This window comes from Musa acuminata, chromosome BXJ2-8 (genome assembly GCF_036884655.1).
Source record: "Musa acuminata AAA Group cultivar baxijiao chromosome BXJ2-8, Cavendish_Baxijiao_AAA, whole genome shotgun sequence".
Lineage (NCBI taxonomy): Eukaryota > Viridiplantae > Streptophyta > Magnoliopsida > Zingiberales > Musaceae > Musa > Musa acuminata.
Genome location: NC_088345.1, coordinates 36042524 through 36055850, shown reverse-complemented (window position 1 = coordinate 36055850; position 13327 = coordinate 36042524). Strand labels below are relative to the sequence as shown.

Genomic DNA, 13327 nt, shown 5'->3' with positions numbered 1-13327 from the left:
ATTTGGAATGATACATGAACTCAAGGGGGAGATGAAAATTATACCCAATATAAAAGTTTTAAAATAATTATTGCTAAAAATTTAACTTCCCAAAGATTATTGTTAAGGCCATCCCCTCAAAACTTTGCTTGTCAAATTAATGATAAGAACTTATCTTCTTCCTCCGATGAAAATTCAAAGTAAAATAATTAAAATGTTAGATAAATGATCTGGTAGTCAGAGTTTAAGCTTTATTTATTTAGTAGTTTTGTCGTCAAGAAATCAAGTGACAAAGAACACCCTAAATATTTACAATGAGGAGCAAATTGTCATTGTTCCTTAGCATCAACAATGTCTTAGGATTCTAACTTTAGCACATTTACGGAATAAATTTTAGCTTCTTTGAACTTTTTCATATTCTTTAAAGCTTTCAAAGTCAGTGATGTGCACTATGGAAAAGGCTTGCCTACATACTTCGGCCTTCATGAGATTCTCTCTACAGGATAATATATTTAAAAAATATAAGTTCAATGATATTATCGGCGAAAAATAAAATCACGACGAGAGCAAAAATGATAGAAGTTAGAGGGTTTACAAGTAAAAGGAGAAGAGTCACTTAAGGAGAGAGGAAGAGTCGATGAAGCCATCTCTTCAAAGAGGATATTTTATGATACGCTAGGAACTTATTTAATTTTTATTCTTAAATATCAAAATCAAATCGATCCAAATTTGATTTTCAAATCAAACTCTTATAAAAATCTGAATTAAAGGTCCAAACGTCCAAAAACAAAATGCTCACTCATAAAATGTCAAAAAAAAAAAAAATCAATATCGGATAAATTCCTCGAATTTCTGAATTTTCTTTATCAATCTGCCGTTTACAATGACAATATTTTAATTATTTCGCCAGAGAAATCGTGGTCAAAGTCCGGTTGACAAGGATCGATCGGTATTCTTTTGTCCGTCGATGACGTGTGCAGGTAACGATGACGGGCGTACTACCTCCGGTTGAATCCCACAGACGCTTGCTTCATCTTTTATCTCCATAAAATATCTCTCCCTCCGTCTCTGTTAGTCTCGTCCACAGAAGGCCTCATACTATCCACAGATGTAACAACACCTTTAAACCTCCACAAACCCTCTCTATCTCCCTCGGTAATGGCGAATCCGTCTTCTTCTCCATGCTTCTGAGCGCTGCTTCGCCGAGCCCCATCAGTTGATTCATGGCTGCAGCGAGCGCCCCTCCGCCTCCAATCTCGACGCCAAAGCGCCTCTCCCTCCGCTACCCCTCTCGTTCTAGACTGGGATGGCTTCCGGCCCCCAAGTGCCCTCTCACAAGAGGGAATCCGCGATTGATCTTCTCGCGCAGGAACACCGCCTTCTACACCGAGGGGGCCGTCGCCCTCCGGTTAGAGAGGCCTGAGGCCGAGCCGGACGACATTGCTATCCTCAACGAGAGGATCCGAAGGGAGCATAAGCGCAGGGAGGGAGCCAACAACGGAAGCTCGATGGACTCCGTCGAGGCCGATAAGTACATCAAGCTGGTGAAGGAGCAGCAGCAGAGGGGCTTGCAGAAGCTCAAGGGGGATAAACATGGCAATGTGGGCGGGTTCGGGTACCAGGTTGATCCCTACACGCTTCGGCCTGGGGATTATGTTGTGCATAAGAAGGTTGGGATTGGGAAGTTCGTCGCCATCAAGTTCGACGCGCCAAAGGACTCATCCTCGGGCCCCATTGAGTATGTCTTCATCGAGTATGCTGATGGTATGGCTAAGCTTCCTGTCAAGCAGGCATGCCGGATGCTGTACCGCTACAATCTGTGAGAATTTTCTCATCACATCAATATTATCTGGTTCTCTTTCACATTCTTAGTTGAGTTAATATCTTCCAGAATTTGAATTTATAACATTTGATATTTAAAAGAAAATTGAAGTAATGGAAGATAGAGATGAAAAGATTATGCACATCGAACCTCAGCGGTCGTTTGATACATGTATAAGGGTTAAGGGAATAGGTGATGCTATCCCATAACTAAGTGCATTGTAATGACACATACCTTGTTGGGTTTGAAAATGCATCAAACTGTATCCTTATTTTCTTTCACCTAGACAACAAATGGTGCAAACAAAGGGAATAAGTTCTCTGATCGCTGGAATTGCATGTTCCACTAAAAAATGCATCCTTTGATTGTAGTAAGTAGGAAAGAGAGAAAGAGTAGTGGGACTATGGTGGATGAGATATAAGATAATATTTGATCCTCACATAATTACAATTTTTCTCTACAATTTCTACACCATGAAGTTCCATTTATTTGTAGGGATTAGGAGACAAATCCTTTAAATTTGCAATCATTATCATGAACCTATGATAAGGTTCATGTACCTTTTCATAATGACCCTATTCAATATGACCTTCCATTTTCATATGCCTTTTGTTGGTGTCTCATCTCGACAAAAGACATAAGATAAATAGAATAAATTTATTTTCCAACATAATTCCTTAGTTTTCTTCAAACATGTATTCACAACAAGCTCTTTAATTTGAAAATTAATTTTGAACTAAGGGGCTTCTGAAAATATCGACATCCAGTTTGATGTAACTTGATATTGTCTCTTCTTTCTTAAATAACATCTTCTTTTATCTTTCTTCTTCTACATTCATCTTTTATTTCTTCATTTTATTCTCATCCAGTTTGACCACGTTTGTCAACCACTTCCTTGGCCTCTTCCATGTCCTTGACTTCTATCAAGACCACAATTATAAAGCCGTCATTTTTTTCTCATCCGCTTTGACCATGTTTGTAAACCACTTCTATGCCCTCTACCATGCCCTTGATTTCTATCACGACCACAATTATAAAGCCTTCATCTTTCTCCTTTAAGGATGTTTAAAGAATTTGTTTCTTCATATCTGGACTCTTTTCAAGGTGTTTATAAGAGTTTGGAAGATACCTTTGAAAAGGTGTCATGACCTTATGATACCCTTTACGTAGGTCTTTTGGACATGCATCGAACCTTGCTCGTATGGAGAGAGCATTTTTCTAGCTGATGATGAGTTAGGAAGCATAGGAGTATGTGCAGATATGCGTCACATGTCAATATGACAAGGTGGAGGGACAAAAGCTAGTGGGTCAATTGGAGCCTTTGCTATCACATCCTTAGCCTAGCTTAGCTGGGATTGCCTAAGGCGTGTGACACTCAAGTGATATTCGTCCGCAAGGGTTAGCTTAGACCTTAACCTTGTACAATCCACAAAAACCATGCATAGAGAAGAAAAGTTTAGAAAGACGAACACACATATAATATGCTACTATCGTACATAAAGACAAAATAATTGGGATTGCAAGCAACACAAAGCAACTAGTTTTTATTAAGCACAAAAAACTCACTCAAATGGGCTGAATGATCATGTACAAAGGGGTTCGGAAGGTAGGTATAGGCCCAATATTTGCTTAATCTATCAGTTGAACATAAAACGAACATACTAAAGATGTTGCACCATTCCTTAGACATATAACCAAGGCCTCATTTGGTCTGGTGCCATCCACGGGGTTTCAGGGTGCCGAGACAACTGACATTTCATGCCCATTCAACCATAACACACAAGAATGTGGTTGTTTTGTCTGTTTCCCTTGTGTGCGAAGCTGCATAGCCAGAAGCGTTTCCAAGTTTTCTCAAGAAAAACAAAAAACAAAACACTTCCAATAAAGCAAAATAGGACTGGCAATGCTTCATGCCTGTACAATCTGCCTAAGAAAACACTTCAAAACACTTGGTGAAGTGGCAGAACCTTCCCACTTTAGAAATAAGTTGGGAGCTAGATAATGCTTTGAGGCATGAAGAATATATTATATTAACATTCAAGCACATGTCAACAAGGACATTGACAGTGTAAGTGGGAGGACATATCATGGATTGTAGCCACATCCTTTACTGCAGCAATAGCAACTTTGGTTGCATGAGCAGTTTGCCACTTTCATTTTTGTTATGTTTTTTATACAGCATAAACTTGAGAGGCATACGGTAGGCTAGTATTGTCAATTTTGCTTGTATTTGAGTCCTTATAATAGAAAAGATTGTTGCGAGCTGAAACTTAATGAACAGGGTGCAACTGGGCCAATATAGCCCGCTTCCAAGACCGTCATAGGAGGTTTTTGGTGAGCAGAGCATTTAGCAAAATGTTAGCCTTCTCAGCCCCAAGGAACTCTCTAGGTGGAATAAGGGTTTGATGTGCTACTCGCGGGGCAAGAAGACATATTAAGTGAGCCTTACATGTTGCTTTGTTTGATCACCATGTGTGTTTGGCATTCATTTTGCTCCTCTCTACCTTTGGGCCCTTCACAGCATTCATTCAAGCTTGTCGACTGTCCCTTGTTGCTTGATAAAACTTTTATTTGCCTTTTGTTGCTTGTTCAATCTATATCGAGTGCCTTGTAAATAGCTGTGCATACACTTATTGATTTACTTTCTGTTTTCTCTCTTCCAAGTGCTGCCTTGCCATGCAAGGTTAAAAGTTGGCTGGCTCCTTGCTAATAGGTCCAGCACAAGAGTTCAGCACAAGTTAAGGCAAATCATTAAGTTAGTTCCAAGTGCCAAGCATATCAGGTGGTGAGCTTGGTATTGGACTAGACGTTGCAGAATTGTCTTGTCCATGTATCGATCAGTTGTTAGACCAGTCAATACCAGACCATATGAGTGGTATGGTTGAGATTTGAATCGATTTCTGAGAGTAAATATTTGTTGCATGTGGACTTGCATATGCAATTAGGTTTCATATCATGGAAGTCTATCGTAGAATATACTCAAGTTTGCTTCAAATATTCATAATTTTCCTTGCATTTCTGAAGAAAAGAACTACATGCTTCTATCTACCAATCCTTTCTGTAGCATATGATGTAATTTTCTCTGTAGCATACAGGGTATTCCTAAATTTATTTGTTGAGTTTGCATCACACTCACCTATTATCAAATATTCTTTTGAATCCTCACTGTACCTTTTTGATAGTCATTTTTAGTTTTTACATTGCATGTCTCATTCCATCAGATCATGCTGCAGTTGATTTAGGATATACATTTATGAGCATTAACTTGACCCTGAGATCAACTGAGTATTTTGTTCTTAGGGATATATATTAAACATTTCTTCAGCTTATTCCTTTTGCAGTCCAAATGAAACAAAAAAGCCACGAGCATTGAGCAAACTGAGTGACCCTACTACATGGCAAAGGAGAAGGATAAAAGGGAAGATTGCTGTTCAGAAAATGATTGTTGACTTGATGGAACTATACTTGCATAGGCTGAAACAGAAAAGGCCACCATATCCAAAGAGCCCATCCATGGCTGAATTTGCAGCTCACTTTCCTTATAAGCCTACCCCAGACCAAAAACAGGTTCGTCTATTCTCACTACAGTTATGAATCTCGTAGCACTGGTTTTGGGGATTCCAATTTGTGGTGCCATATCCTGAGCCTCAATTGTAGTGCTTTACAGTTTATGATCTACTAGGTGAGCAGATTTTGCTAACTTCTGATGGTTCAACCTTCTTTTCATGTTTAGAGCAATAAAAAATGCTATAGAACTTAGTCTGCAGAGTCATGTGATAGATGTCTTCAAAATAAGTGTTCATAGATTATAACTGAAGATTTCAGGCAACAAAACCAGATAGGTTCATAACAAAATTTTGTTCTATTAGGCTATTAGTGCCCATCATCTTGGTGATGTTTGACACATCACATGCTGTTTGCACAGTCCATATGCCTTTGCACTGACATGGGCTTTTTAGTGACAACAAATAGGAGAAAAAAAAGAACAAAGAAACAAAGAGAGGCAAGTAAAGACTCATTCAATGTAGGGAATAACAATAGCTGCAATACCATGTGCATTTCTTTCGTATTGCTGTTCAATAATGGGTCATGGGAGAAGCAGGCATCACTGGTCAAAGTACCGAGTGATCAGGTAGGTAAAAGAGCAGTATTGTTATGAAACCACAGCAAAACCCATGAGCCTTTTAAGATATAAAACTCAGGCTTTCTTAGGCTGACTTGAGTGAGTCTTTGGTTTGGTGTTTAGGCCTGCAGTATAACTAAATCCATAAGCTGGCTTATTAATGAATAATGATGATAACATCCTTCTGAATCCAGAGCCAAATAATGCTCCATCTCTTTGACTTATTTCTATTTTTCATCTGAGGGAGCACCAACCTGGAAGACTTTAAAAGGTATCATGCGTGTGCCTGTTGTTCATTGACTTGCTTTTCTGTTTTGGTTAAGATTGAGTGGCATTATAATGCTTGCTTCCTTATCCTTTTTCTTTAACTTTTTTTTGAATTGTGGAGTGTATCTAGTGTGGAAAGGTGGATGATTTCTTTCTTCTATTTCATCTGTGCACTTAATCTAGCTGAAATCTAGCATGCTTTTTTTTTTTTGTCATTACAGCATGGAAATAGACTTGAGCTTTCTTGGATGACTCTGTGCATTTTTATTACTTACAGGCATTTATTGATGTTGAAAGAGATTTGACAGAAAGAGAAACTCCAATGGACAGGTTGATCTGTGGAGATGTTGGCTTTGGTAAAACAGAAGTAGCATTGCGTGCTATTTTCTGTGTTGTCTCTGCCGGAAAACAAGCTATGGTTCTCACACCAACTATTGTTTTAGCCAAACAACACTTTGTTGTAATTTCTGAGAGGTTTTCTCAGTATCCTCATATAAAGGTTGGGCTGCTGAGCAGATTTCAGGTATGCTAGTCTTTAGGAGGTTTAAATGTGTTCTATATCAATTTTACTGTTTATCTTTATCTTTTTCTTTTTTTCAAAATCTTGATTTACTGTTCTACACCTTCAGTTATTTTCTTGTCTTTATTGTTGTGTATGCATGAAGGAAGGACTGTCGGTCTGATTTTAATAGTGAAAACTTCTACTTGTTGAGATCATTTGAAGAGTACATTATGAAGATTGTTGAATTCTATGGTGCTGAGAACATGGAAAACATACCTAAATATTGGTTTACAGGTGTACCAGACCCACTTACCAATTTGACAAGTTTTTGAAGATGTCAACTCGAGTAGCTGGGAAAAATCTTGACCGTTGATAGCAATGTCGTGAGATCAGATTCTGTGTTCACTACTTACCTTCTGCTATATGATTTGGCAATAACTGAAAATTGACACAAATCTGAGATCTAGTTTGTAATTACCAGCTTAAGGTTTTCTTGTTAGAACTTGCATATACATCTCAATTTTGCCCCCTTTGAAGCTTAAGGGCATCTCCTTGATGTAGGCCATATAGTCCAAGGCATGTACCACTACATAATATAGCTTGTAGGAAAATTTCGAGAAGAAATCTCTGAAGTTGGAGATCTGAGTCCAATAAATCTTAGATAAGAAGACAGATCTTTGTAGTTGATAATCTGATGGCTTGTTCACTTTCGAACTCAAACCGATACATATCTGAAATAGCACATATGTGCATGACCTTATAACTAATCTGAAAAGAACCTTCACAATAATGATGAAAAATAGCCCTTGGCACTATAATAAGATTTGAGTAGTGGAAGAGTCTGTATCTAGCAGAAGGGTTGTGTGTGCCTGAACCATACACTTGGTTTTAGATAGAATATTAGGGATCAATATTAAGCCAATATGAGTCTTCCCAAGGAACCCAGAGTGGCTGTAGCTGAAGGACTACATCAGTTTAGTTCATTCTCTTCCTTGTGAGCTTCTAATTGTTCTTCAAGTGTTTGATCAGCTATTGGAACCTCAGGATCTATTTACTTGAACTAATTCTGACTTTTGCTTGATCTTCACTAATTTGCAACTTTGATGATTTTTTTTCAGCTACCTTTATATGATGGATCTTGGTTGGAAGAGTTTGCATCCTTGAATTTATAAACTTGGGAAGAAAAACATAGCCGGTAAATCATGGTTGTTATGTACCCATCAGGTGTATCCTTGAACCATGATTTTCAGCATACCATTCATGTATTTTATGGATTACCCTAGAATACTTCAAGTCCTAGAAAGATTAGGTGTTTTTCCACTAATAACCCTAAAAATAGAAAATGGATATAAGCCTCAATGACTATGTCTTGAACTTTGGTTACCTTTTGTGCACTGATTTTAGCATAATTAAGACCTTTCTCTCGTTTTCATTCTTGGAGAATTTATTCTCAAATTTCCTGAGTTGGAGATTACCCTGATAGGAGAGTCATATCCTATCTATCAGTATGTTGGTCTACAAGACTTAATGGTTATCATCAATAATTTGGGAGGTCATGTATTACGGCCTGTTATATCCAAGTTATTGAGCAGTGGTGTGCCAAACTAGGTATTGACATTTATTATTTATTCCTTGACTTGTCTCTTCACCAACATCATTTTTAAGTTGTAATCCTTTAGCATTGGAACTTTGGAAATAACATGGCTTTTTGGTTTTTCTCTTATAGTAGAATTTAACTGATAGTGATCTCCAACTGTATGCTTTAGTTTATTATGATGCCAATTCTCATGACTCCTAATCCTTCATACAGTTCACACTTTGTCTTGCTTTCTTTGTCACCATCAGTGAGGGTTGGTTCTATCAATGTCATGAATACCGTACGATGTATCGGTGTACTGAGCTTTGCTCGGTATGGTACAGCATACCAAACGATATGCCTAAATTAGGCGTAAATCTCTCCGAAAATATCTGAAAAATAGAAAAAGTGTTAGGATAGGGTTTTTAAGTTATAAATAAATATATATTAAGTATAGTTTTAGTAAAAATAATGTAAATTAAGAATAGTGCCATATATCTTTTTCGGGCTTTGAGGAGTAGCCTTGTGTAAGGTTCGTAATTTCGGATTGTCCTTCCGTTAATATTAAATTATCTACAGAAAAATTATTTGAATTGTTAGATTATTTTTTATACAACTTAAATTTTAAGATTCAAATGAACTAACTAGTCACATGTATAGATATACCTGATTCTACCATCAAAATGAAAAATGGGCCTCCACGGGTGGTGGATCGGGGTCCTTGATTCTATGTATATATATATCAATATGATATGTTTGTCGGACCCAATCTTGAAATTGATCCTATGACATAGTGTATTGATACACTGTATGTCATTGGTGCCTCAATGTGGTGATGGTCGTAGGTTGATCGTCATGAATCAGGTGTTCGAGGCGGCTCCTAAGGCATGTATTGGTGAATGTCAGAACTTCTACTTTCACTATTGATCTGTTGCTCCATATTATACTATTGATCGGAGAAGTATAACTAATTATCACCATACTACTGTTGGCCGTAAGATTCTCCATAATACGATGACTGTGAATACGTTGAGCTTCGTTCTGTTTCAATGTCGTGTAGGCTCTCTGGCATCTGCTCAAAATCAACCATTATTTTTCCCTTCTCCTTCCGTGCATAAACTTGACTAGTATCTCGTCGATTTTCATGATTTGAATCTTCGATGACATGTGTAAAATGTTGTTGCTCAGTCCATGCACCACCCTCAAATTATGTAGACGGGACCAACGACTCCCCGACGTCGCCACCATCATCGGTCGAGGCACTGCTGCCCACGTCGCTGCCATGTTTATGGACCGAGTGAGTTGCTGAATGTGTCTCGTCGCTTGACTCGATTCTTTCCAACGGTGCAGTTGATGCTACTACTTTCCCATTTGCCTTTCCCTTTGTATGTTGGGCGGACGACTGTGACAATTGGGTGTTTATAATTCCTAGAGTAGTTTGACTCGATCTTGTTTGGCTCCTTCCGCCACGTTTTGACCGAGGGGGATTTTCTTCTTGCTGGGGATGTGCTTCCTCTTCTTCTATTGCTTGGGTGATAAAACGCGAAGGATATTAAGGATCTCCCACCTCATTAAGTAGAGGATCCTCTTGGTTCTCCGTCACTTCGACCCACTCTAACATCGACTTTGAATCTTCGTTGTAGAAATGGAGGTCGATGGTATCAATCTCTAGTTCCTCTGGCTCCTTGTTTAGCTCGACACACCACAATCTTAGCTGCATGTTATAGTGGACATATATCAGCTTCTCCAATCGTCTATACGATAGTCTGTTGCGGATCTTCGTGTGAATTAATGCGAACATTGACCAATTATGTTCGCAACCACAAGATGTTATCGTCTGTGAAAGCACACGAACAACAATCTTCCTTAAATTTGGTGCATCCCCTTTAAATTGTAGTCACCACTTGACTGCAAAAAGATATAAATAACACTTTATTAGCATAACAAATAATTAATATCATATATAGTTGATAATTAATATGTGTAACTTTTTCTCACTAGGATCCATAGTGTAACGACACGATACAACTACAATATCGGAGAATGAACCAATTGTAGCTCGGAAGAATCGACCATCCATAGTAGCATCAGCTGCATCAACAGTGTTTAACAAGAGTCGATATATAATCAACTATATATGATATTAATTATTGTGTCATTAGTAAATCATTTTGCATTCCAAGAGTATACCGATATTGAATTGTCGAGTTTAGATAATTAGCTGCAAGACATAATTTTGTTAGCAAGAATTTTTTATATAATAAAAAAATTATGAATTAAATTAAACTGAATATAAATTTACCTGCATTATGGATATCTTGATCTATATGAACTTCAGTCCTACGATCAATGATTTGCAAGTATTGGTCAACCTTAAAATCATCTTTGAATACTTTCCAGACCTTTTCTCTTGCTGTAATCAGCATATGTTTAAGATAAGACATCTGTGGATACTTGTCCATATCGACCTTACGGAGGACAACATAAAGTGGTTCCACACTTTCTATGATTTCAATCTCGGTCTCCCAAAATCTAAAGGAAAGAATGGTCTTTTCTATCTTCTTTTGATCGCTCAATCTCGAATGCCTAGAATCAGACCATTCCTGTGAGGTGACCATTGCCTTGAGGCCCTACCTCTTTTGTTGTAATGACTTTAATGCAATGAAATTGATAACAAATCGAGTGACTCCAGGTCAGAGTATCTCACACCATTTACATACGTTTACATTAAAGAGTGGACCCAATGATGATTATATATAAACTTTGTAATTGACTGTGCTCGAGCTGCACACTTGCTAATAACTGAAAGCTCGCCAATATCCTTCTTATTAGATCTATGCAATGAGCTGCACATGGAGTCCAAAATAATATTTTTCTTTTGCCATTAATTGTAAACCGACCTTCTTGAAATTTGGTCCATTGTCGGTGACTATTTGGATAATGTATTGTGGTCCAATCTCCTCTATTACAGTGTCCATCAAGCTCTCAATATAGATTGCATCTTGGATCTTGTCAGAAGCAATAACTAACTTATGAAACACCACCCGTCTATTGCAATAAACAAGAAAGTTGATGATACTCATTCTTGTTGGCCCTGTCCAATTGCCACACATCAATATCACCCCATATTCTTCCCATTGCCTCTTGAAGGATTTGATCCAATCCTTCAGTTCTACTACCTCCTAATTTAAATACACATCGTGAATCTCCCTTAGTGTTGGAGGTTAGATCCTCGTGCCAGACTTAGAGGTGACTATGCTTTGATAATATGGACCTTGTGCTGTGTTTGCTAGAATCCTATAGAAGTTAAATCATTTTGAAATTGCCTTCTTAATAGCTCGCTTTTCTTTTATATGTGCATCGTCAATCCGTGTATGTTTTACTATTTGTGGAGGATAGGCTTGTAAATCAATATCAACAATATCTGGTGCGGACCTCTTGCTAAGACCTCTCATAAAACCACGGAGTCCACCATGCCTCATGCTACTAGTTCGGCCTAACTGAGGAGGGGCAGTTGGTTACGTCATCCTGGTCGACCTCTGGATTTCATTGCCACCACCGTGCTCCCATTGTGAGTCAGGTTATCGATGCCTCAATGCTTCGTCGTATATATACTGATGCTCCAGTGATGAACGAATATTCGTTGTGAAATTCAGATCGATTTCATCGCCGCGGCCCTCATACTTGTCATAAACTGGCTCTTGCGTAGTCCTACAATATTCTTCCTCAGCTCTTGCCTTCTTTTTTATTGTATCTTCTCTTGTTTATTGTAACTTGTTTTGAAATGATTTGTGAACCTCGGTCGGAACCTCCTTGCATTTTGCAACATCGGGATACCCACCAGTCAAATACATCTTTACCTAATAATTCCTCTAACCTTGCCAATGTAGTCACAATAAATATATTGCCAATAATGACGGTTCCCCTCCATCTTTCGGGTATGAGCCCATGCGTCATCATATGACTGTTCTTTTGGTGTTATATTCTTACCAAATTTAAATCAAATAAGCTATAAACACGTAAAGCACGTTAATAGGTATTAAAGACATTGAATTGACCCAATATCGATCAAATTTTGATTAAATCATCATTAAATTCACTAATCGAAGTATTAAATAACTTTATTAAAACCTAATTAAACTTATTTTGCCATCATAAATATGTTAAACACATAAAAGAAATATTAAATACATAATTTTGATCAAATATAGGTCAAATTACGATGAAATCATCATTAGATATATTAATCACACTATTTACATAGTTAATTACCCACTAATTACTTCTTTTTTAACACTTTAAACATGTCGAACACCCTAATAGATATTAAAGGCATTTAATTTACCAAATATCATTCAAATTATGATTAAATCATTTATTAAAATCACTAATCACAGTATTAAATAGCTTTATTTAAACCTAATTAAATATATTTTACTACCATAAATATGTTAAACACATAATAGAAGAATTAAATATGTAATTTTGATCCAATATAGGTCGAATTACGATGAAATCATCATTAGATACACTAATCACACTAGTAACATAGTTAATTACTCACTAATTATTTCTCTTTTAACACTCTAAACATGTCAAACACCTTAATAGGTATTAAAGACATTTAATTTATCCAGTATCGATCAAATTTCGATTGAAGCATTATTAAATTCACTAATCGTAGCATTAAATAACTTTGTTAAAATCTAATTAAACTTATTTTACCATCGTAAATATGTTAAATACATAAAAAAAGCATTAAATACGTAATTTTGATCCAATATAAGTCAAATTATGATGAAATCATCATTAGATTCACTACTCACACTATTAACATTGTTAATTACCCACTAATTACTTCTCTTTCAACACTCTAAACATGTCAAACATCCTAATAGGTATTAAAGACATTGAATTGACCTAATATCGATCAAATTTTGATTAAATCACCATTAAAATCACTAATCACAGCATTAAATAACTTTATTAAAACCTAATTAAACCTATTATACCATCACAAACACATGATCCAATACTTAATATGCATGAAATATAAAC

The 13327-nt window shown here is 37.0% G+C and overlaps 1 protein-coding gene across 2 annotated transcripts in view; it reads left to right on the top strand.

The window, feature by feature from the left end:
* The first annotated feature begins 1056 nt into the window (after nucleotides 1-1056).
* Nucleotides 1057-13327, top strand: part of LOC135619414 (ATP-dependent DNA helicase At3g02060, chloroplastic-like) — a 42359-nt gene continuing 30088 nt past the window's right edge. Inside the window, exons 1-3 of one of the 2 annotated variants that reach the window (XM_065121406.1) lie at nucleotides 1057-1798; nucleotides 5143-5368; nucleotides 6469-6714. In XM_065121406.1, the coding sequence (XP_064977478.1) occupies nucleotides 1203-1798; nucleotides 5143-5368; nucleotides 6469-6714 (1068 nt within the window). In that variant the 5' untranslated portion in view covers nucleotides 1057-1202. Of the gene's footprint in view, nucleotides 1799-5126; nucleotides 5369-6468; nucleotides 6715-13327 lie in introns of both variants that reach the window. The other variant, XM_065121407.1, reaches the window with a different exon arrangement.